The sequence below is a fragment of the Anomalospiza imberbis genome, chromosome 6, assembly GCF_031753505.1.
Source record: "Anomalospiza imberbis isolate Cuckoo-Finch-1a 21T00152 chromosome 6, ASM3175350v1, whole genome shotgun sequence".
NCBI classification, from domain to species: domain Eukaryota; kingdom Metazoa; phylum Chordata; class Aves; order Passeriformes; family Viduidae; genus Anomalospiza; species Anomalospiza imberbis.
This window is the reverse complement of record NC_089686.1, coordinates 10,330,348-10,355,259: the sequence shown is the minus strand read 5'-3', so window position 1 is coordinate 10,355,259 and position 24,912 is coordinate 10,330,348. Positions and strand designations below refer to the sequence as shown.

At 46.7% G+C, this 24,912-nt stretch overlaps 1 protein-coding gene across 1 annotated transcript; it reads left to right on the top strand.

The window, feature by feature from the left end:
• Nucleotides 1–2,951: 2,951 nt before the first annotated feature.
• On the top strand, nucleotides 2,952–22,912 carry EXOC3L4 (exocyst complex component 3 like 4). Its single transcript, XM_068192313.1, has 11 exons — nucleotides 2,952–3,361; nucleotides 6,306–6,957; nucleotides 9,523–9,640; nucleotides 10,629–10,754; nucleotides 12,002–12,102; nucleotides 13,483–13,578; nucleotides 15,569–15,683; nucleotides 17,649–17,771; nucleotides 18,053–18,205; nucleotides 19,601–19,722; nucleotides 21,949–22,912. Exons 1-11 carry the CDS (start codon nucleotides 3,028–3,030, stop codon nucleotides 22,109–22,111), a joined length of 2,103 nt encoding a protein of 700 aa, XP_068048414.1. The 5' UTR covers nucleotides 2,952–3,027; the 3' UTR covers nucleotides 22,112–22,912.
• Nucleotides 22,913–24,912: the final 2,000 nt, after the last annotated feature.

Sequence of the window (24,912 nt, the reverse complement as noted above, 5' to 3'; positions counted from 1 at the left end):
CAGTACAGCAGGGCAGTCTCTGGCTTACACATGACTTTGAAGAGCCCAAGGACAGAAAGCTCAGCACTGCGCTGCCTGGCTGAGGGAGGTTGCAGGCAGGACTCCCCCTGCACCATGGGGCAGCCACAAATGATGCTCTGCCCAGTCCCATCTCACCATCAGAGCAATTTCACACCAAGTCCATGCTGCCACACTTCTCTGTTTAATATGATCATAATTATTCCCATCCCACACACTTTCCATCTCCTGGACACACAGTCTCTCCCAGAGGTAGAGGAGGCTGTTATCCTCTGTTCTCTCCCTCTGTTCTCCTCTGCACAGCACAAAGTTCAAATGTCATTTATTGCATCTATCCATCACTAATCCCTTTGATGTCCCTTATCACAGTTACAGGTGGCATGCTGGCAGGCTCCTAAAGCAAAGAAGTGCACACTGCCCATGACATGGTGGCACCTCCTGATTTACCCCTCTTTCTTTATACCAGGACCTTGGACACCTGGCAGCCTGACTTGCCTCTATCTGGGCACTGAAGGAGCCCCAGGGTAAAATAATTTTACACAACAAACCAAGTGACTGTGTTTAATGTTGTTTAAACTTTCAAGGCCCCTTTTTTCGTGCTCTTTTGTTTTGAGTTACCTCCAAGGTGCCCAATTGCTCTGAGAATGGACGGATCCAGGGCTAGCAACCCCATGGAAATAAGTGCCCACAGGGCAAAGTGAGGACGTGAATATATTATAAATATTTAACCAGGGGACACATTACTCCCTGTCCCTCACCCACGTCTGGCAATGATTACTGGGACCAAGCCACCCGTGACCTGCAGAAACAGGGCAGAAGGAGGTGAAATACAGCTCTGGGGCTGCTTTTGAACCCCCCTACCCAATTAATGTGGGGCTTCAGCCCATCAGGACAGAACTTCATCCTGAAATCCTCCTTCCCTTCATTGCCCCAGGCCATCTCAAGGCAGCAGCTCACCCCACCATAGTACTTCTGGTTTGAGGCCCCATCTCCACTTGTAGGGTAATAATTAACCTGGAAATTTTTTTCCCCACCTCTTCTTTTAAATGCTCAGACGTAGTGAAAGTGAAACAGTGCTGAGTCTTTTCCAGAGATCAATCAAACAAGTGAAGGTGCTGGAGCTCTTGGGCAGGAGCAGACAGGCCTTTTTTTCCACTTTTAGCAGCCTTTTTCAGAGGGTAAAGGAGGATGGAGACCAGCACCATTCCCAGAGGGAGTCCCTCGGCCAGCACATGGTGAGGGATGGTGCCCTACTCAGCTGAGGTGGGTGAGCTGGCCCGGAGCTCTGTCCCACAGAGCTGCTCACCATCACTGCATCTGCACTGGATTTCCTGCGGCACGGAGCTGCTCTCAGCTTCTGTGGATCACACTTGTGCTATCCCAGCCTGCTGTGGAGGGGATCACTTCTGTAAGTACTGGGTTATGTATTCCTTTCCTTCCTCACGGGCTCACACCTTTTATTCCTTTTCCCCTGGCTCTCTCCACCATGTCGGTCACGCCTTTGACCATTGCTGCCGCTCTGCTCTGCCTGCAGAACTCCCATGCAGAGTCTGAGCTGAGATCTCAGCTTCCTTTCACTGAAATCCCTGGGCAGTGGGGTGCTCTCCTCTTCCTCCCACCCTCTGTCTGGGCTGTGACGGGTGAGCTCCTGAGCAAGGCAGTGAATGGTTAAATACTCCCTCCCGTGAGAGTGTGAGGCAGGGTCTGAGCAGCTCAGCAAACCCATTGGAAGGTGTCATCCCTGCTCTTCACAGCCTGTGAAATAACCATGCACAAGGGAGCAAAACCCTGACTGAGGAAGGATGAGATCTAATTCCAGAGTCCCAACATGTCTATTGACTGCAATTATTTTTCAATCCCTGGCCTCTGTGGGTTGGACAGACCCAAGACAGGCAGTTCCTGTGTCACCTCAAGCAATAGCTGTTTGTATTCATTCGAACTGTTCACTCAGCTGCCTTAAGCCTGCTCTGGAGAAATGTGGCATTTTCCATCCTCAGGGCACTGCATGATAGCTCTGTGAATAGGCTGTATCAGCTGGTGGTCTGATGGGAGCCCTTTGCAAGGAAGGGAAGGCAAAACCTCTCTCCTCCCTCTTCCCAAACACCTGGGCAGCCCTCAGGGTGAGCAGAGGGGAGTTTGTCTGCAGCAGAGCAGGAGCTGAGCAAGTGCAGAGGCTGTGACTGGCGCCCAGCAGCACTGATAGGAGCACTTCTGCCAAAATCTGGAATCTCCTGCAGCATCCCCTGTGGCTTGTGCAGAGTTTGTTTGAGCCTGGAGATACCCATCCTTGGCATACTGGAATGCAGTGCTCTGAGGCAGGATGAGTGATGTGAACTCTTCCTGCCTTGTACTGCCTCCTGTGCTGTAACCATGACGATTCAGAGTGCAGAGACAGCTGTGGCTTTGGTGGAAGGGGCTAGAGCAGAGCTCAGCCACCTGCTGGGAACCACTCACCCCTGGCCCACCTCCAGCAGCAGCAGCAGCTCAGGGTTTGAGCAGGGCAGAAGTAGCAACAAAACCCAAAGATGCCATATTCACATCAAAAAGTGGAAACAACCCAGTAAGATTCAGGAAGATTATTATTCCTGCATGGCTGGAAATCCTCTTAGAAGAATGAAAAGTAAAACCATATCTGGTTACCCACTGAAATGGTATGTTTACACAGCTTTCAACATCTCTGATATCTCATGATTCCTCGGTGCTGGAGAAATAATTGCCACTTGCCTGTTTTATGGAGTTAAGTGAAGTTTCCAGAGCACCAGATGCAGGCCAGCATCTGCTGTCTGTGGGTAGAGAGATTGTTTCAGCAGCTACAGGCTGCAACATCTTGCTCTATTCTTGTATTTAGGCACAGGAATGGAATGGGTCAGATTTTCAGTCCAGGACTGACTTTGGAGACACAGTAATACCCTGTTAAGGACATCTCTAATTCTGCTGTTTTATGCATTTCAGTGATTGCCATCAACCTGTTTGGTAAACCTCCTGTTGAAAGACCAGATAAATAGAAATATGGAGTTAGACACAAGGAGTGTGACCTCAGAACCAGCCTCTCCACTGAACAGTCCAGGGAAAGAAAAGATGGAGGTCACTTCTGAACTGAGCAGCTCAGATGTGCAGAGCAGGGACAGTGGGATCTTTGAAAGAGGTATTAAAACAATGTTAAGCATCCGGAAATCAAAACGAAGTCTGAAAAAAGAGAGAGGGAAGGAAGATACTGGCACCTGGACTGCAAAAAGACTTCTGCAAATACTCAGGAGCTACGAGGAAAACAAACCCACGATCTGTAATAGTGTGGAGAAGGCTGGTGAAATATGTGAGCCCATTGAAGCAAAACCTCTTTCAGGTAAGACACAAAACCACCAGCCCCTTGTTCCTGTCAGGATAAATGTAACATTAATTTACAGTGTGCAAGGCTTGGGCCCAACAGAGGTGCTAAAGAACTGGGCACCCCTTGCATGGACTTGTTGGGTGTTACCTGGCCCAGCCTGGGCAAGGCTGTGTCACTGAACAAGCTGCTCTGTGGCCTCCTCTGTGTTAGTTCAGCCATATCAGCAGCCAACCTATCAACCTGTCAGTGTGATATTGCCCATCACACGGATCAGTCACCAAGCTGCTGAGCACAGTTTGGGAACTGCTGGTCTGACAATACTTACAAGTGCAGTGTGCTATTGCCTGCAATGCTGTCCTGGACAATTTCTGCTCTTCAGCTCTCAGACTGATGGTCCTCCAACTGTGCTCTGTAGGATGCTGCAAGGCCTAGAGGGGAAGAAAGATGGTTTGGCTATGATTTGGCTTGGAAGCTCCACTTTGGTTCCTAATCTTAGAGACTGCCTTGCTCTCTTGCATTGACTTTCTACCTGTCCTAACAACAGCAGTGTTGCAAGTATTTGATTTTTATCTTCCTCAGGCTGGTTACTCTCATGTCTTTTGTCAGAATTTTATAGATAGGTCTCAGACAAATTATAACAATTCCCTTTAGCACAGCTCTCACCTTCCCCCAGGTGTGAGCAGACTGCAATGACTTTGCTAATGGTTTGAGCACTGCTGTCCTCCACCTTCTCAAGGCAGAGGTGCTACAATGCATTCACCTGGAGATAGACTGAGGTGAAACATGACTTGGCCTTTCCTCAGCCTAAATTTCTAGAAAGAAATTCTTGGTGTACTTCATAGGGTGGCACAGGGATCAGATACATGGGTTAACACTGCCTCACTGCTGTAATGCTCTACTGTGCTGGGAAGTGATTTACTGCTTTACATTGATACATTGTGAGCTTGGTAAGCTGGATCTGAGCCCATCTCATAAACTTTGCTAGTCTGATCTCCAAGGGTCAGAGATGAGGAGTGGCAGAAAATGTTATCACAAGCTTTCTGATCTCCTGAAATAAACAAGCTGAGAAATTACTCGAGTAAGGCCCATTCTGTGCCCAATAGCTTGTGTTTGGCCTGGACTAGAGCAGCTCTGTCAGAAACACATCCCATCCTGAGATAATATGGCAAGTGATGGAGATTCCACCATGTGCACTATTAAGCTGCATAATAGTTAATTGCCTTTCAATTGTTTTCCTTCAACCACCAGCTGGCTGATCTTGTATTGCTGAATTAAGGATCCATTTAGCACCCAACATCACCTCCCTGAATAATTATCCTAGATGGTGATTAAATGGTGTTTTCTCACTTTGATAAACAGAACAGAATGTATTTCTCTAGTCTCTCACTGCAAGCATTTGTGTAAACACAGGTTTTATATTAATTTATCTAGAAGAGATTAAGTTAATTGGTAGAATTTCCCTCCTTTCTGAGTGCAGAAGCAACTGTAGCACCACACAGGCACTCAAAGATCTATGTGCTCTGTGATGCATCAATAGTTTGGTTATTTGGCATATTTCTGTCTTCATGCAGATACTCTTATGCTACAAAGATTACTTGGTGCATGTGGCATAAAACCCATGTGCAGACAATCCTAAGGGCAGAAATGATGTGCTATGAACCAGTCCTTCTTTGAGTGCTCTCCAATTTTTCTGTATCATTTTGTATGTGTATGTCCCAGAAGCAATGGCCACACATGCCTAAGGGATACCTTTTTATTTTGCCAGTGTCAGAGTGGGATCTCCTGTTCAAAGCATCTGTTAAGGAGATGGAGAGGGTGAGAGCTTCCTGGGGTCTCTCAAAAGCTAACAGTGCTCTTGGATCTCCTCAGCACATAGCAAATACTTCTTATCTTACTGGCAAATGGGCAGTGGTTCTTGCATGAGCAAGACTTTGCAAAACAAATGGGAAACTCAGTAGGCTCAGCCACTTTGGGAGGAGCAGTATTGGATGACTCCCCCCCCAGGCAACACCAGCCCGTTCTGGCAGTGGGTGCCAAAAGCAAAGGAAGTGGAGAAACCCATGTGAGACTTGAGTACCAGGAGCAACACAAATCCACAGGTTTAGATGCCCCTACAGTGCCCACACCTCCTCAAACCACTGAGGGACAGCAGTGCTCAGCACTTGGGAAAAAGTGCTGTGAGGCTGTGCTTGGCACCTGACTGTGGGCTTACAGACAGGAGGCTCTCTCTGGTATCCCTGGTATCTCTGAGGACATGCTTGTGGGTAGGCTGGGACACACATAACCATCGAGACAGAGATCTGACCCAAGAGTTCAGGACACCCAAAGGGGTCTGTCCTGCTGTGCTCCCTTCCACTGCTTCTGCCAGAACCCTGGGCACCCTCCCTGCCCTCTTGGGCAGCACACTGAAATGCCCTTTCAGCCAGAGATGCCTGAGCTGGGCTACATCACCATGGCCAACACAACAGCAGAGCTGTGCTGAGCACAGCAGGGAAACAAGGACACCCATGCTAAAGGAAATCCTGCTGGTAAGGTATATCCTGAACCATTCCTGCTGCCAGTTCCACCTCATCTCCACACCAGCAGAAGGGCAGAGCCAGAGGGGCAGGGTTTTATGCAGCCTGAGCCTCCAGTGTCCCTCTGAGCAGCCTCACCAGCCATTGCCTGCGGCCTTCCTGCAGAGCTATCAGCAGATTTTTTTATATTTCCTGTCCCTGTAACCAGCTGTTTAGGGATGTGGCTCAATTTGCAGTATTGCTTTCCCACTGTTTTCCTCTCCTGTGTCAAACAGGAGCTGGAGAGATCAGGGAGGCCCAGGGGCAGTCTCAGAGGCACTGCTGGGACCTGACTACACTGAACTGCCCCCTGCAAGCCTCACTGTCAGGTATCTTGTCCTGTTACCAACCTGTCAATAGCCTAATGCCTGCTTTGTTCCAACCCCTTCCCCCTGTTTCTGCAGTAATGGAAATCAATGAACTTATTCAGAAAAGACAACTTTTAGAAGCATTTGCAAGTATCAAGTTAATGGAAGATGAGACTATCTCTGAATGGGATTCTGAGAAATACAGCGATAACCCCCAGGAGCTTGTACGGAAATCCAAGGATGTGGATTTGCTTTACAACTCCATCACAAATGCAATCAAGTCCATAGTGGAGGGAACACTGGAGGATCCCACTTTACAGCATACCATGCTGACATCCATGGTGACTTTAATTGCCCTTGAAGAAGCAGCTCATTCCAGCACAGACAATGCTGCTTGTCCTGGGTCAGATTTGCTTGGGAGGCCCAGAAAGTGGAGGGAGGAATGGAGGGAAGCTGTCAATGAGAGTGCAAGAAAAAGAGTCCTGAAAGCACCCATGGCATCAAGGGAAGAAGCAACTTCATGGCTTGATCTCCACTTACATTCTCTCCAGGAACACCTGAGAGAAGATTTACTGAAAATCAAGTCATCAGTAAAAAAATGCTATCCAGAGGAGTACCAGGTGTGTGACACATATGTGGAAGCTTTTCACAATGCCATTGCCTCACATTTGCAAGAACTCTCCCAGGGACCACTGGACTTCCACGAGCTCTACACCTTGCTTGACTGGGTGGCCAACACCTACCAGAGGTGAGCTGCTGTGTTTGCCACAATGCCTCTGCCTCCTCCAGGGAGCTATGGGGCTGTGGGGTACTTCAAAAGCACCAAGCCATTCTCAGTTTTCCAAGCAAGCAAGCAAGCAAGATGCAGTGACTGCAGTGGAGCCAGATAGCAAATCTGTTAATAGGTGGGGACAAAGGTCTGTGGATAAAGCACTTGCTGCTTTTTACAGATCTACATCACCCCATTTTCCCCTCCCTTTCCCACTTGCTGCTCCTACATGCCAGGAAGCTCCTCCCTGCATTTGATAAACCTGCTATGATAAACCTGCTCCTTTCTGCATATATTTTGCAAGATCCAACAGCTGTTCAGTGACTTTTCCAGGCACAGGAAGGGGCCTGTGGGGGAGATCTTCCTGTTTAATTAGAATTGTGATGCCTTTGGAAGTGGGCCACATTAACCCCCATGCATGAGGTCAGAGTCCTCTAAAAGAGGAGTCAAGACATCATCAAGGGTAATTAGACACATGAAAACAAAGGCTCTGTCTCAGATGTGTCTGTTGGTTGAATGGGAGAGGTTTAAGACATAGCTCCTTGCAGTTCAGGGGTCTAGAAAATAAGCATGTGAAAACAGTTCTGTCAAAGCAAAATTGTGTCTGTCCTGCTGGCCTCCAGGTATGGCCTGAACCAGATGTTCAAGGACGGGAGAAACACAAACTCATTGGCAGTCCTCAAATAAAGCAAGGAAGGAGGGAAGGCAGGAGTATCAGCATTGAGCCAAACAGTGGGTCAAAATGGTCAGAAAGGAGGCAGTGACAGAACAGGGCAAGCAGCAGCACACTGTTGCCCAGAACATTCCTAGCCTGGGGTAGCTTTTGGGTAAGAAACATTTCCATTGCAGGCAGTCTTTGTTTTGAACAGCCCTCAAGAGGTTTCTTCTGTGAACTTAACCCAGTTGCTCTTAAAACCCCACCTAGAGTGTGGTGACCATAATCATGTATGTAACCCCCTCAGCATCAAAAATCCCTGCAGATCTCATCTGAAGGGAAATTCCTGCATGGCCCTACCCCAGCATTGCAGGAGAGCAAGGAAAGAAACGAGCTTCAGCAGCCAGGTTCTGTACCAAAGAAAAGTGCCCCTACCATATTTCTCTAAATTGCTGTGAAAGGGTTTATTGAGAGTTTGCAGTTGTTTTGGGCACTGCTTGCAATCACCTGGCTGTTCTGGGCCGTTTCTATTTGATTTTCCCATTCAAAGAAACTTCACTGTCTCTTGGAATAAATAATCAAAAAGGAAGAGACTGACTGACCCAAACTCATTATTGATGTTACAATTCAAACAAATGAAAAAAAATAAAAAGAAAGAGGTGGGAATAAGCCCCTTGAATACACATTTGTCCTTTCAGTGGTGGAGAGTCTCTATTTAAATCTGTGTTCTCCTTTAGAATGTGCAGCAGGTTCTGGCAGCAGCTGGGTTGTGCAATGCTCCATGTGTAGAGATGTTCCTCTCTGGGAAATCTGAACCATGACCATGGAAACATTGACTCCAGGACACTACCAGCAGGCTGAACTTATTTAATGCTGAGCAGCCACTCTGCAGCAGCCTGACCTTGTACATTACAGTCCTCACTTGTATCTGAACCTAACTGTGGGTGCAGTGCTGGTGTGGTAATGGGAACCCTTTTTGGCAGCTGAGCAAATGTGCAGGCTCTGTGTAGGACATTGCAGCAGTGTTCCTTGATTAACAAGATGACAGCTCAAAATTTAGACCCCACCTTCATCAAGAGCATGAATATTTTCTTCTTTCTCTTTTCCACCTTCACTGCCCTGCAAGATGCGGTGCCTCCACAGTCTGTGGCAGGTTGCAGGAGTAGCACACTCAATTGTATGGGCTAATAACATTTTTCCTGCCCCAGAGAGACGAACACAGGCACTCCCTCCCTTCCCCTGCCTCTGCGCTAATCAGCTGGCCTGATTACATGTCAGTCCAGAGGAAAGTGAGCAGCAAAGTCTCGTGTCAGCTGAGCCCTCTTTGGAGCCAGACTCTGTAGCTGCACCATCCACCCACCACTTCCATCTGCAGGGGAGCATGGCTCATGTCCCAGGCATGGGAGTGCTTTCCAGGTCCTGCTCTGCCACCTCCCCTGGATCAGGATAATGCACAGAGACAAATCACAGGCTGACATCAGCTGTGATATGACACTGCAGAGGAGGAAGGGAGATGGGCTAACTCCAAAGGAACACGCTACTACAGGAATTACCCTGAAAGGCATTTTGCAAGCTTCTAGTAGAATGAATCAGCTTCACGTTGTTTATTTTAAAAAGTAAATTCTCATAGCACTTTTCATGTCCAAACAACTCAGAAGTCTCATGATTTCTGAAGTGGGCTGGAACCTTAGATCATTTTGGGTTTGAATAATTAGGATTTTGAATAGAAAGGAAAGATTTTCTTGTTAAACCTTGAAAACAAGCAGCACAATTTAAGCTTTAAGTATATTTCTCATGGCTTAGTAATTATGTAGCTCATACTGCATGAATATTCCATCAGTTTATTCACACTCTGAGGTATTATAATTTTTTCATTTGATTCTTTCCAGTGAACTCTTTCTGGGTCATCCTGAGCTCAAACCAGAGGTTAAGACAGAAAATCTGTCCTTGCTGTTAACACCAGCTGATTGGGATAAACTGAAAAACGACTACATTGCTTCTGCAAAGGTGAGAGCTTTGACCTAGTCCCCACATGCCCCCTAGGGAAGGTACAGGAGCCCCAGCCTCCCAGACAGAGGTCTTGGATGACTACATTGTGGTTTCCAGCCCCATCAAGGGCTGAGTCCTACTGGCCCCACACAGAGTAGCCTGTACTCTAAAGCAAAAAATTCCTGAATACCACCTTGGGGACCCAAGCAGAGCCAACAGGACTGTACCAGACCCACTCAGTATGGCAGACACGTACTGAAAGGTCATCGCTGGGCTTCAGCAGATTGCACACATTGCAAAGTCAGGGACAAAGACATTTTAGCAGCTCCTGTCCCTGTGTGGGATCTCCTCCAGCCCAGCTGAGGTGCGCTATTGGCAGACTTTGAGCATCCCCACCAGAGGACACACTCATGGTTTGTGTCCGCTGATGAAGTCGGTTCCCTGTTGTCTTTCTGCAGTCCTTGTCTGGTACCCTGTGTAAGACTTTCCTGGCTTTTTGCTGGGCTCAGACATTTTCTTGCAAATCATTTCTGAATCAGGGCACAGCTCAAGGTGAGCTCAAGGTACTCAGCTGAATGAAACCAGAATAGCTCCACCGTGCTGGTGAAAGATCACTTTGTTTCACCAGCAACAAGATTGATTTGTCAGCCAGGACTGAGCAGTGCTGCTGCTTACCTGAGTGGCTGTACCTTGGAAAGGACTGGTTTATCTTTAATCCTGACCTGGTGCATTTCATGTGCTGGAGGACTTTGCAATCAAACAAAGAGCTGACCCACTGTTTCCCTGCCAGGAAAACGACTCTGATTTGGGAGTACCTTGCACACACAAAGCACAGCTCCTGATTTCTCCTGAGGTCTAGAGCAAGGCCTGTGACTCTGCTCCCCTTTCCATGCCATGCGTGGTGGCCACACCCACGTGCTGATGGAGCAAAAAGCAGCGAGGCGCTGTACTTGTGTTTGCTTCATTATCCTGAGCTGCATGTTTCCTTCCTATGTTTAACATTTAGGGGAAAATCAAAAGTTATTTTGGAAACATCCTGAGCCTAGAGGTCACGGAGAAGTGGGAGAAGGAAGTTCATTTAGAAGAGAAGGAAAACCTCTACCACGCCTCACTCTCTCTTGATATTCAAACGGTATTTAATTAGCTGCGGGAAAGTGGGGGGGTCTCTATGGCTCCAGGAAAACTGGATCGTTTCCTTCTGGGGTGGAGGTACCGCCTCCTGCGATAATTTATGTAAGTCACACACTGGCAGAATACATTAGAGCAAAAAATGCCATTTATTACAACTTTTAGCTCTCCCGCTTGCCTTCTAGCTGCAAATTAAACCTGCTGTCAATTGTGTCAGCAACATAATAGGCAACTGATTTTAAAGTCCCGAAAGCTCTTTGATTAGGAAGAAGAAAGAGAATTGGAAAAAAAGTGCAAAGAAAAGGTTTCTTTGAAAAAACCTTTGGCTTAAAGAGCAACTTTGTCCCAGGGCTGTGGAAGCTGGGGAAAGGCTGTAGGCAGTGACAGGCACTTCAATTTAAACAGTACAAAAAACAAAGGCTCCTACTAGCTTTAGGGACTACAGGGTAATAAAGGCAGGAGGGGTTTGGATTAGTTCTCATCACTCAATTGGTTGAGTCACTTAATTAAATAAAACTAACAGAAAAAGAAAGGGAGAGAGGAAGAAAGAAAATGAAAGAGTTTTGCCTGGTGATGTGACTTTTTTTTTTCCATAGAGGAATATGACACATTATGTGATCACAGGGAAGGTAGGTCTGAATTGATTTAGCAGATGGATAGGACGCCATGGGAAGTACCAGAGTAGGACTGCAACACACCTCAGTCCAGAAGTGCAGCTGAGGTTGTGGGAGTGGCAATGTGGGAGGAGTTCCAGTGCAAACAAGAGTTCAGGGTGATGCCTGACCCTCTGTGCTGCCCTGGTATCACTCCTGAGAACGGGGCTTATGTGGGCCCTCAGGGATGGGGTTTATAGTCACCCTTATCATGGGGTCATACACAGAGACAGCTCAGCTCCCCTTGGGCTTTGGGTTGGAGAAATTCCAGCAATTCCCCCCAAAAGAGATGGATGACACCAGGACACCCCAGAGCTCCAGCCAACACTGCCTCTAACTCACACTCAGACAGCAGAAGAGCATGATGCCATTAGGGGTGAATAAATACATCACAAATCATTTGGTGCTTCTTGGCCCATTCTGCATTATAAATTTTAAAATCACCAGAGATTGATGAAAACCTCCTGGCAACAAGTTGGCTGTTTGCCCCTTTGCTAGGTGAGCCGTTCTTTCCAGCCAAAGCTGCATGAGATCCTTGTGAAGGATGTTTCACCAGTGCTTGTCCCACTCACTGGAGTTTCTTCATTCCCTTTTCTAGATCATCGGGCAGCACGTGAAGTTATCTGGAGCTATCAGCAGAAGCCTGGAAACAAAAATGCTTGAGTTGTGCATGGCAGAGCTCCTCGAATTCATACCAAGGTCATCACTGCTCTGGGCAACTTTCTTTCTAAATGAGTCCCACACTGGTAAAAAAACAGGGGAAAGGTCCAGGCAGTGGACCAGACACTGGCACTGAGCAGGCACAAGGCTGCTCCTGGGAGAATTAGAGATCACAATGAGCCCAGTAAATAGCAAGCTGCAAAACAACTTGGAGGGAGTCATAAAGAGACCCAGATAGGACTCTGTGAATTCAAATATCTAATGTCAGAGGTCTGGGAAGTAGCTGCTATCTGGAAAGGGATGGGATCACATCCATCCAGGACTTTTGACATTGGATACTGGTCACTTGCAGTTCAGTCATGAGCAAGCAGTGTTTATGGATCCTTTAGACCAAAAGCCTGTTTGCCCAAAACATCATTTAGGTATCCTGGGATAAGTCCTGCTGAGTGGTTTGCTCTGGCATCCCATGGCTATGGGCATAAAAAATGGCTGATGAGACCCTCTCTGCTATACCCTGGCAAAACACACAAGCTGGGCTGCCTCCTGAGTCCCTTAAATTTTACCCAGTGTCCAAAGGAAATTGCTGAAATAGTGTTTTGTTCTTTTTTCTTTGTTCTTCTTTTCCTTTTTCTTTGTTCTCTTTTTTATTTTTTTCTTAATTTTTTTCTTAATTTTTTTCTTTCTTTTTTAATTGTTTAAAAAAACCCCAAAACTGTGTAAAATGCAAGCTGGAGCAGCCAGGACTCTCAGATTAAGGGAACACTGAAACTTAAGCTTTTTCTTAAACAATCCTGAGATGCAAGTGGCTGGTGCCAGCTCAAGCAGGTTCCTTTACCTTGACAAAGAATGGGACTAGCAGGCAAAGCCTGCCTGCACACAGCCTCCTCCCTTCAGCATGGATGTGGCTATGAAACAGCTGTCAACCCCATGAAATTGGTGCTACACTAAAAACAACTACCTAACAACCACATTGAGGTTTTGGAGGGGAGGGAAGGTAGGTGTGCTGCCCTATTCCTATACATTTTCCCTTATAAAATCAGCCCTGTGTTCTCAAAAGGCACATAATATATTGCCCCAAAAGCCAGTAAAATGAGAGCTCAGACTTATAAACCTGTGTACTACACCTGCAATTAATCCCTCAGCATGAGGAAAAGTCAGAGATTTGGCCTCCCAACATCCCTGGCATCTCTCCAGAAGTGCTGTGTACCTGCTCAGGCGAGCGCACCCTAAACCCAAAATTATCTGCCATCTATTCCCTCCACTGCACACACTTGTTATGACAACTGGAGAAAACTTGTCTGCATACAGAGGGGACAGGTTGGGCCAGCCACAGTTGTTTCCTGACACCACCATGTACACAGAAGATGAGGCATCCTCAGTGCCCCGCCGTTAGTGTTACCTGGGTGTATTTTCCTACAGGTTTGAGCAGGAGTTCATGGCATGGAGCACTGCCCAGGACAGCCCCATCTTTGTGCCCTATCTTGTTGCCTACATCAACAGCTTCCATGACCTGGTGTAAGTCTGCTCCCCCCGAGCCAAACTGTGTTTCTGGGGTCTGGGGGTGGCAGGATCTGGAAAGAAAAGACCAAGCTCTCCTTGAGGTGCCCCAGTGGGAGCTCAGCCTCCAGCCCTTCTAATCTCATGGAAGGATTTCCCCCAAGGGATGCAAATAAAAGCCACAGGGGTGAAGAGACAGAAATATGGATGGATGCAGTGCTTGCATGAGAGTTTTGAACTCACTTTCAGAGCATCTTTTTCATCCTCAGGGTAGTATTTTTTCCTTTTTTTTTTTTTTTTTTTTTTGTTCTGGAGGTTAGCAGAATAAACTTGGAAACATGGCCTCAAGGCTGCCTCTGGCACTGGGCTGGAGGAAACTCCATGAAAGCACTCAACCCAAAAATAAATGCCTGCCACTGCTGCTGGCATCTGGAACTTCCAGGGCTTTGCATGAATTAGTTACTTCAAGCCACATGTTGGAAAGTGCCTCTGATGAACAGGTATCCTCAAGCTGTCAAAATCTACCGCTCACCCCATAAGTAGGATGGTGCCAGTGAGTTCATGTCCCAGGGTCTGGTCCATCAGCCCCCTGCTGAGGTCCAGGCACTCATCAGCATCTGGGGACATACCTGCCATGCAGATGTGGTGCTTTTGTTTGTCAACCCGGCAAAACACCACAGGATTAGTGCGTGGGCTCTGGCCACCAGAAAGATTGGGGTGTGATTTCCAGCCCCTGCTGCTGCACCGCTCCAGCAGGGATGCATATGCCCAGAATTATTCAGGGGATGGAGGGGATTTTGTGCTGCGTCTCGCAGGAGCCGACGGCTCCAGCCGCAGCGAGCACTACCGCCAGGGAGTCTCTAGATGGCACGGTCTCTCCAGCAATGCTCACCTCGCCGAGGAAATGGCTTTCCCTGCCTCCTGCTGCCCCTGCGGGACATTGCTGCCCCTTCCCTGCTGGGCAATGGAGAGGGGGTGAAGGGACACGCCAGCCCCAGGCAGGGAGCTGGAAGTGTTTGGGTGATGGGTTTATTCCTGAGTCAAATTAAACATTCATCACCCTGGGGTGATGAGTTGTGGGGCAGGGGTAGGTGTCCTAACAGCACGATTTTTTTTGGTAACTGGACCCAGACTTCAGGTATTCAACCGGAGTTACAGTCCTGAGCTCCAGCCTGGGATGACAGGGATGGTGTTGGGTGCCTTATAGTCCTGCCAGGGCAGCCTCAGACATAAAAATCTGGGCAGTGACAGGAACCTGCTGTTCTCTGTGTACAGAGTGGATGTGGCACATCCAGGGATGCTCAGGCATCACTGGTGACGCTTGTTCTTGTGATGGTGCTGCCTCAGTTCCCCTCCTCACCAACACTGAGCATGTTACAGTGGGATAGGGATGGAAAGTGAGAAGAAATCCAGGAGGTCACAATGCCCCTAAAGCACACACACACACACTGGGAATTTCATTAGCCTCTCAGAAGTTTTATTTCTCATAAGGTGAAACATTGCAGAAGTATGCACTATCCTTAGGAAATTCCACAGGTTTCCATCCCCATAGTTACCATCTCAGCTGCTGCTGATAGACATTGTGTGGAGTGAATCAGACAGGCTCTGATCAGCAGCTTTCCCTTCTCTGGCTTTATCATTTACTTTTTCCCCCAAAAAGCCCTCAGTTCTCTCCCAGGTAGCTGGAAATAATTTTGCAGAGATGTTGCTGGAGTGAAAAAGCAACTGGCCTACGCAACTGCTCTGCATGGCTGCACTGTCCAACCTGATGAGGAAATCTGAGGGGGTTTTTAAACACAGTTACTCATCTATGATTAATTTTCAGTGTACAGGATTGTGCAGAAAGAGCCATTACTTTGACTCAGTAAGTGTTTCCAAGAGGAAGTAGTAGAAACACAAGTTTATTTAAAAAATAATGTCCAACATGCCAATCCAGATAACATGCTTAGGGCCATGTAATAGTTTACATTTTAACATTAACTCATTGGTGATCTCTGTCTCTCTGTAGGTCAGGGTTGGAAACAGCGTTTACAGTCAATACTGAGGAACTGCAGAAGATTTTGGCAGCTCTGACAAGGAACTTCACAAATATTTTTTTAACAAAATTAAGAACAAAAACACAGGTAAGAGGATCTTGGCCACATTATTTCCTCATTATAAGGGTTATGTGCAGCAGCTGAGGGTCATTGATCTTCCCTTGTCTCACCAACTAAACATCATTTTACAGCACATGACATTATGGTCCTTCCAAAATGCATTTAACACCTGTGGAAATCCCCCTTAAAAAGCAACACTTCCAGCATCCTGGAAATGTTTTGCTATGAGCAATGATACATTTTTCAAGCTGTTAATAGCAATCAAAAGAAAAGGATATTTAGCAGCTTCCAGTCTCTCAGGCAAAGCAGTGGGGAAAATTTTATCTGAAGTGAAGCACTGGAGAGGCCAGCTGAACACCACCAATGGGACACTTTTCCTTCTATCAAATCATTTGGATTTTTCAGAACTTTGACTTACTGATTCATAGACCTGCCATCACAGTCTGTCAGAAATCTCTTCAGATAGGACAGAATTCATTCTGGTAGGGGTAGTTTTTTCAGGCTGTTCCCATGGTGACAAAAGACTGATTGTTCCAGGATGAGGAGGCTAAAGGTCTTGTATCAACTGATAAAACTCTGATAAAATTTGACTTGTGTTAAGAGGTCTAAAAGGCAATGTGCTGCAATGAAGTTTGTACTTCTCAGGTGCTGTAGATGAGCCTTTCTGCTCTCAGCCAGTTGGGGTCTGCTAGCTCCAGCTGGTATTATAGAAAAGATGGGGGAAATCAAGCCTTTGGTCTCACCCCTTTTCACTTATCCTAATTCACTTTCTAAATCCCCAAACATAACTTCCAGAAACCAGGACAGTCATGGAATTTCTCCAACCTAAGCCAAGCCCTCCTAGCCAAGGGGACTTTCCAGTGACTGCAGATCTTGTCTTGGAGCCTAAGCATCAGATGAGAAAAGGCGCTGAGCCAAGGTATTGAGCAAGAGAGCTGAAATGGCGTGAGAACTGAGAGAGGCAGAGTCAAAGCATTTCTAAACAGCTCTCCAGCAGTCTGGGAGCACAGCAAGGGGGGAGATAATTGGGAAGGAGATTGCCAGCAGTCTAAAGACAGAGATCATGAGAGTGAGGAAGACAAAAGGGGACATGCCAGAGGAAGGATATTTTGCATTTGACCTTTAGGGAAGGGTCTTCCACGTGCCAGAAGTCTTTAGCAGATATTGCTGTTTTTATATGAAGGTACATTAGCTCTAGGGACCCAGCAAAAGAAAATAACCTGTTAAAGACACTTGGTCAGAGTACCTTGTACCCAGGACAGATGGGCAACAGTGCCATCACTCGCATGTCATCCCTAACCATGAGGCAAAAAGCTAGAAATACTCCCAGCTGCCATTTCCCCCACCACCACATCGGAACAAAGAGCAGAAGGAAAATCCCAGCAAGACTTCATGCAGGTCTGCAGAAGTACAGACAGCCTACTGGAAGGGCTGCGAACACAAAGGTCTTTATTTCCTTATGGAGAAGGCTGTAGAGGTGATGGATTACTGGGCTAATTTCCAAGAGATTCACTACCATGTGAATTTTCATTTCCATGTAACACTGGCGTACATGGTTGCCCACCACAGCCTGTTCTAGTCATGCCTGAGTTGCTTGTGATTAACATTCTCATCTCTTTCTTCCCCAATACATTGGAGAAACAAATTTATTTACCTAAAGAAATAGAGTTGGTGGATCAGAAGGTGGCACAGAGCAAGGAAATGAGGTATTCCAAATAAGCCTTTAATGCCAAAACATCTCCTGCTCAGGGTGTGATGCTTCTCCTCTCTGCACTGGGACGCCTACCCAGGAAGGGGAGACATGGGTGTGAATTCCCTGGGGTGGAGAGAGAAACCCAGCCCCAGCCTGCTCCTCGTGTGTCTTCATGCAGAGGGGGTGTTCTGTGCTTTCAGTTCAAGCCTGAGATCAGGTGTATAGCTGGTGCCTTCAGCTAGGGCACCATCAGCTACTCTGAATATACCTGTGCCATCAGTGAGTTGGTCTTTTTTCAGCCACTCCTTAAGAAAATCCTGACCAAGAACTGGATTTTGGCGACGGAAAGGCCGGACTCTGTGGCATTGGCAGTCTCACAGTTCTCCGAGCACCTGCAGCACATGAGGGAGCCCCTGGGACAGGTAGGCAGCCAGTCCCACACCTGGGCACAGGAATGCTGAGGGGCCACACCATCATTTTCAGGTTGTGGTAAGACCTGCAGACTCCTCTGCAACAGTGGTTGCTCTTTATAACTGTGGGGGCTGCAGATATGAGTGAGTGTGTGCTGATGGTGTGCTGCCTTCCTGTACCTCCTCTATGCCCTCAGGTGCTGCCAAACACCTGGGGGCTTTCCCTGCCCTCTCTCACTGCCTTTGCCTTGAATAGACAAAAAACCCCATGAAGTTTTCTTCTTTTTAAACAGGAGCTTCTACATGAAGTTCATAAATATGTGGTGAAGGAATATGTCACACAGATCATCAAACCCAGATGGAAAATGAACAGGGAGACACGTCAGCAAGTGAGCAGAAAGATGAGCCTGGAAGCTGCAATCATTCACAGTGCACTCATTGATCAGGTATGGGAGTTATCTCCTGGCATCCTCTGGCTGCCCCACTCCCAGAGGTGCAATTTTCCCACTTGGCTTCACAGAGACCAGGCAGCAGGCTCTTGAGGAGGACAAGCCTCAAGAAATATAGTGCTGAAAAGAGAGTGAGCAGAGTGGTTACTGCAGGTTCATGGTGTGGGTTTCCAGCCTGGCAGTCTCTCTGCATTGGAAGCTTGTGCATGTTCAGCCAGCAGCTCTCTGATGGCAGCACCTGGTGTTTTAATGTGTTCCCAGGGAACTTCGCATAGGGTGGTTAATGTTCTGTAGGATCACACTCATCCTGTGGTAGCTTCTTCCTGGGCCTGTTCCCTCAGGCCATGGGATGCACTTTGTCACCAAAGATCCCTGCCCTGGATACAGCTCATGGAGTTGAGTCCCATGAGAAGTTCCATCTGGGTACACAGTCTGTGTACAGCAGGGTGTGGGGAGAAAGTGGTGGCAGTCTGAGTGTTTTGTGACTGGACAACTATTACAACCCAACCCTGAAGGTGGGGTAACTGAGGTTCCTGTTAATAAATTCCTTGGGCCAGCTTGGAGTGGCATAACACTGAATGACCACTGTGAGATATATAGATATATAGAGATGATAGATGACAGATAGATGATAGATAGATAGATAGATAGATAGATAGATAAATAGATGATAGATGGATGTGTGTATGTGTGTGGATATATATATGTAGGACTGGTTTATTTTAAAACAATTTGATTACAATGGAAAGGAGGTACATAGCCATTTTGGTTATTACCTATAGTAATACAACAATATAAAAGTAAAAAAATATCATTTAAGAAAATAGATAAGGAAAAGGAAGAAAGGATAAAAGCAGATAGCAGAGAGGAAAAGTATCACCACTTGTAGATCCAGCAACAAGACTTGATTGTTGTAGTTTAGGGGTCTGTTGGTCAAAAACAATGATTGCAGTTGGTTGAGTTGTTAACCTTTAACATTTCCGTCTCTCACAGCAACAGTCTGGGATTTTCAGGGAAGTCAAAGTTGAATTAATTGGATTTTGTGGAAAGCCAGGCATACAGGGCACTAAATGCCATCTCGGAGATGAGGCATGTGAAACTATCAGGCAGCAGGAGGTGAAGTCTCTGGCATCCACTACTATGCTGGACCACAGCCACGGTGCCCTGCTCAGGGTCTGGCTTGCTTGGGTGCTCGTGGGCATCGGAAGTGCAGGGTCAGGCCTGACAGAGCTCCCAGGGGTGCTTTGCCATTGCCACCCAGCACCCTGCTGCCTGCCTGAGGCAGTCTGTCCTGCTTGCACCAGTCCTGGCTCACTCCAGTACGTCCCACTGCCATGCTCTCCCCACAGGGAATGCTGCCCCTGATGTCCCCATGTGATTCTTTGTCCACAGGGCTCTGATGCTGACTGGCTCCTCCCTGTCATAGATCACATTGCCAATATCATTGGGGAGAAGAAAAAAGACAAGATCAAGGCATATGTCAAGGAGCTGTGCCTGGACTATCCAGATATCAGGTACATGAAGTGGCAGATGCCAGAACTGTTGGCTCCATCCCAAACACCCAAACAGCACCAGCTCTTCCTGTGCCTGGCTGAGCTCTTCAGCTTCTCTTTGTTGGTGGCCATACATTAGGGATCAGGATGCCAGCAACAGTGGGAATCTCAACTTATTTTTCTCTCTTTATGGCTGCATACTTTTTTTTTGTTCCCTCTGTGTGCTGTATCATATAATGCACACAAATTGCCTTCAAAGCCTTTTCATTTTAGAAAGGAATGGAAAGGAATGGAATAGAATAGAATGGAATAGAACTATTTCAGGCTATTAGGAAGGGGCTTACAGTGATAATCCAGTCCAACTTCCTGCTCACTTCAGGCCTGACCAAAAGTTAATGTAAATTATTAAAGGCCTGTTAATGTAAATTATCCAAATGCCCCTTGAGCACTAACAGGCTTGGGACATCAACTACCTCTCTAGGAAGCCTGCTCCAGCACCTCATTAAAAAATGCTTCATAATATCAAGTCTAGAGCTCCCCTGACACAGTTTTGAACAATTCCCATACATTCTATCACTGAATTCCACCTTATTGCTCTAAATGAACTTTATTTCACAGTGAAGCTCCAGTTTGCTTTCCACTGCATCACCACTATCAGCCCTGTTTGCCAATTTGCAGGCTCCAGAGTTGGAGCAAACAGTTTGTCCCCTGTTCCCAGGCCCAGAGCTCAAAGTCTGGCAGCCATTGATGCAGTTCAGCTGCAATTTCTGAAACAGCCTCAACACAACCATCGAATTTTGGAATAAATTACAAATTCTTTCTTTTGTACTTTCCATTTTCTGTTCCAAGGCTGCATCTGGAAAATTTAAAACTCCTGGAAAAGTAAAGAAAGTGACTAGCTCTGTGCATGGCTCAGCAGCTGCAAATCAGAAGTTACCTTCTCTTATACAGCTCTTCTTTCAACCACTGAGAATGAATATCAGTAGTACAGATTGCAATAAATTCCATTTCATGAGAGTAATTTCAGAAAAAAAACCCCAAAGAACACAAAAAGTTTCCCACTGGATGACATTTATTCAATCAAAATAATCTGTAAGATTTAACTAATTGCTAGAATTCTGAAGTGGACCCTCAAACACTGAGAAAAAAGATCACATTAAATATATTCACCTCTCCCCAAAACTGAGGCTCAAAATCTTTCATAACTAGATTTATTTTGGGTGGTTCAGATATTCTGTAGGCTTAACTGTGTGGGGGAATTCAAGACATGGACATGCAAAGGAACACTTGTTCCTGAGTAATTTCCTAGGTGAACATACCTATCTTACAAAAAAAAAATCCCTACAAAAAAAAAAAAAACAAAAAAAACCAAAAAAAAACCAAAAACAAAAACAAAACAAAACAAAACAAACAAACAAAAAAAACCCCACAAACAAATAAATAAACCCCAATGAGGGTTTAATCCCAGTGGCCAGACTAAGCTGAAAAAGAGGCAGTGTCTGTTCTGGGAAGGATGGGGGAGGTAAACGATGGCTAGTCATCAACGACAGTCATTTAAAAACCATTTTCCAGTCAGAAAAGCCATTTACAAGGCTGTGATTTGTGGTACTTTTTCATCATTAGCCTCAGACCCAAGCCAGGTTTTAAGGCTTGTCCTCTTGGTTTATTTAATTTCTGCTTTTCCATTATTGGGTAACATTATTTTAACAATGAAGTTCGGAAAATGGGGTGGAACCTGCTGGACCTGCATTGTTTCCTGTTCAGGTCCCTGTTAATTTTTCCCCTGAGCTCTCAGAGATGTTGCTGAATTTGTATACACTGAGATTACTGGAATAGGGTATGTTTTCAAGTTGGCTTTCCAGCTTTAATCTAATTAGTGCCTATCAGCTTCCTAAATATTAGCACTTCCATTACTCATCTCAAAATAATCATTACACAAAAGGTCCACAGCTTCTCTGGAAAACACGCAAAGGACAGCACGGGTGTGGACAGAGAGGAGGAAATTCCCTGCAGCACCAGCAGCAGGAGGCTGTCCTACCAGTGTGGTGTGGCAGGAGCTGCTGCTCTCTGGTTTGGTACCTCCAGAGGCTGCAGACTCCCATCCTAGTGGCTCCTCCAGTGTGGTGAGGGATCAGACCCTGGCACTTTGCTATAGCCTTGCTCTGTCGCCAGCACAGCTGTTGGTTGCTCACCTCTGGGCTGGTTTTGCTGGCCAGATCTGAGCCAGGTCTTGTGTGGTTTCTGCAGGAAGGAGCATGTCCTGGCCATCCTGGCACTCCGGGGGCTGGGGCGCACCAGCAGAGCGGCGATTTTTCGGCAAGTGTGCCACGCACAGGAGAGCTCCGACGGAGGGAAGGGCAGCACGCTCTTCACTGAAATTGATGTTCCAGTAATCTGCAGCTGCTTCTAACACAGGACCAAAGTCAGCATCCTGCCTCCTCCTACACTGCCTCTACACATGATCCAAAATCTGCTAACCCACCTTGCTCCTCTGCAAACACAGATTTTTGACTGCTGTGGAGAAAGGAGTGGTTTCCTGAATTTGCTACCCCAAGTTCAGAACCCAAAGACAACAAATGCACCAAGACACCAGCCTCCTGTAAGAGCTCCTTGCAGCAGCTCCAGCCCAGGCAGGGTGTCCACCTCACGTTCCACATGGATTCTATTGCTAGGAGGCTGCTCCACTGTTTGGTACAAGATTAAATATATTTTCAAAGAACAGCAGAAAACCAAAAGCAATTCAATCAGAGCTATATTAAGGCCTCAGCCCTATATTAAGGCTTGGACTGTGCTCTGCGTAATTATACAGCAGCAGAGCAAGAGCCTCCCTCATAATTAGTGCCCATGAGCAACCAAGGCGCAGAACTTGGGCAGGGATGTGGATAAAACCCAAGTTTTATTTCCTCCCCCACAAACCAACTGGCTGAGTTGGCATGACACAAGGTCATGACGTTGTGACCTGAGGCCAGAAACCACAACCTTCTTGGGGAGGAAAACACTGGGTAACCAAACCACATGGCCAGGACATGCAGCACATGGAACGCACTTCCCTCCAGGGTGGCCCTCATGGCCCCTCTGGCCTTTCAGCAGATTTTCCTCAGTCAAGGGCTGCCTTGCAAAACTCCTGTTGGACTGAAGATGCTCATGCCATCACATCTCCACGTGTACAGATGTGTCTGGATTGGATATGCCATGTGCAGGGAGGCTCCAAGTTCTCCGTGACTTGGGGGAAGTGTCACCATGCTCTAGTCCATTTTCTTGTGTGTTTAAATGCATTTTAAGAAATCTGTTACAGTCCAGCTGCAGTATGAAACCAAATGTGAACTGGACAGACAGTGCTACAGATGAGATCCTCATCTGGTGTAAACCAGCATCATCCCATTGATGGGCATGGATCACCACAGGGTTAACTCCATGAAGGATCCAAAGCATTAAATCCAGCATCTGCAGGGGAGACTGAAAGAAGCATTCAGCAGCCTAAAGCTGTAGAAATCTCATTTTATTCAATTCAATTTATGCTTTACATTGCCCTCCACAGGATTTAATCCAAATTTTACAGAGATGTGTTTATGACCTACTAAAATGATAAATGTGGACATGGCATAGCCTTGAACACTATTTTTTCTGGCAGCAGAGCTTACGGCATCAGCAGTGAGTTTCTTTTGTTTCCTTTGCTTTGGGTTGCACCAGTATAAATTTTAGTCTGGGTAAGCAGCAGGTGCTGGCGATAGGCCAAGGGAAAAGTTCTGATGGATAAAGAAGCACAGAGTGCACCTTTAATTCACAATCATCAAATGAAAATTTTTCTAAGGAAGATCTCCACACTCAAGATAAGGTGTTTTTCTAAAGATGGCTTTGAAATATCAGGTATAAATTGAGAGCCTGAAGTAGGAAATCCTGGGCAGAATTTCTACCCTGCATCATTCTTCAATACATCTCATGACAATTCCACAAACCCTCAGCTTGGTGACTCCCTGTATTTGCTATGGAGAAGGAGAAGTAAAATATCATCTGAGTCTCCCATTAGTGTGCAGAACACATGAACACTTCGGAGCTCCCCTCCCTTGTCCTGGGGACATGGTACAAGCAGGGAGTTCTGTGATTACACCCCACCATGGGTCTGTGAGCTACATTCCCCCTCCCAGCAGCAGAGAAGGGCATCAGTGCTGAGAGACTGACATTTATTGTTAGAAGGATTGACTGAGTGGGAGAGATACAAAGAGGATTTCAACTTTTGCCAGCTAGGTCTGAGACTTCTAAAACTGCACTCCTGGACTGCAGGATTTGAGGCACTAAAGCCTCAGCAAGCAATTTTGTGCACCAGAAATTTCCCTCTACCACATATACATCTCTCATCCAAGCACCTCATGCAAGGCAGCTGTGGCATTTTCCCAAGCGCATTATTTAAATGTAAACTGAGGTTTTCAATCTCATTATTTTACTGCCTTTCCTCAGGCCCCAGCAGCTGCCTTTCCTCGGGCCCCAGCTGCCTGTCCCTGGGTTTAGATAAGGTACTTGGTTTCCGTTTTCTAATAAAAGCAAACTTGCTTCAGCTCCCCTGAAGTCATGGAGGAAAGCTGGGCACAATAGTCTGCCTTTTGTCACAGCCTCTCCTGGGACACTCAGATCCTGCAGCCTGGCATCCTGTGAGTGAGTGGCAGGCGCACAGCCAGCTTCCTCTGGGAGCTGCTGCTCTCTGGCTGCTTGCTCTTGAGCAAACCAGTTTAAGGTTAAGCCCATTATGGTAAGGCCATGGTTCAGCCCTGCCCCAACAGCTGTGCAAGTGGAGAGGGGGCTCCAGGGTAGGTGAGGAGCAGGGGTGCCTCTGGGCAGGGGGATGCTCGGTCTGGGCTGCAGAGCAGACCCTGGAGCCAGCTGACCAAGGAAAAAAGAAGGGATGTGCTTTCCAAAACGAGCTGCTGCTGTCCAGCTGTCTTCTGTGGAAGACCCAGTGTTCATTACAGCCATATTTCACATTCCAAAAAAAGAGAAGAAAGGCCGTCAAGGGCTTTTAAATGTGGAATATGTGGCTCTTGTAGGAAAGTGCCAAAAAGCTCAACTATTACCCTGTTAATTCCTTCTGATTGTTGTTTCTCTGTGAAGAAAAACACCATCATCCCTATTCCTATCCCAGCACAGAGTTACATTCCCTCCAGGACACACTTCTCACTTTTACCCCAAATGGCCCAAGCTATTATGTTCAGATGCATC

Excerpts from the sequence above, each read along its gene's own strand:
- EXOC3L4 (XM_068192313.1), top strand. The coding sequence starts at position 3,028 with ATGGAGTTAGACACAAGGAGTGTGACCTCAGAACCAGCCTCTCCACTG. Across the intron at positions 12,103-13,482 it reads CTCCTCGAATTCATACCAAG|GTTTGAGCAGGAGTTCATGG; the intron begins GTCATCACTGCT and ends ATTTTCCTACAG. Across the intron at positions 18,206-19,600 it reads ACAGTGCACTCATTGATCAG|GGCTCTGATGCTGACTGGCT; the intron begins GTATGGGAGTTA and ends CTTTGTCCACAG.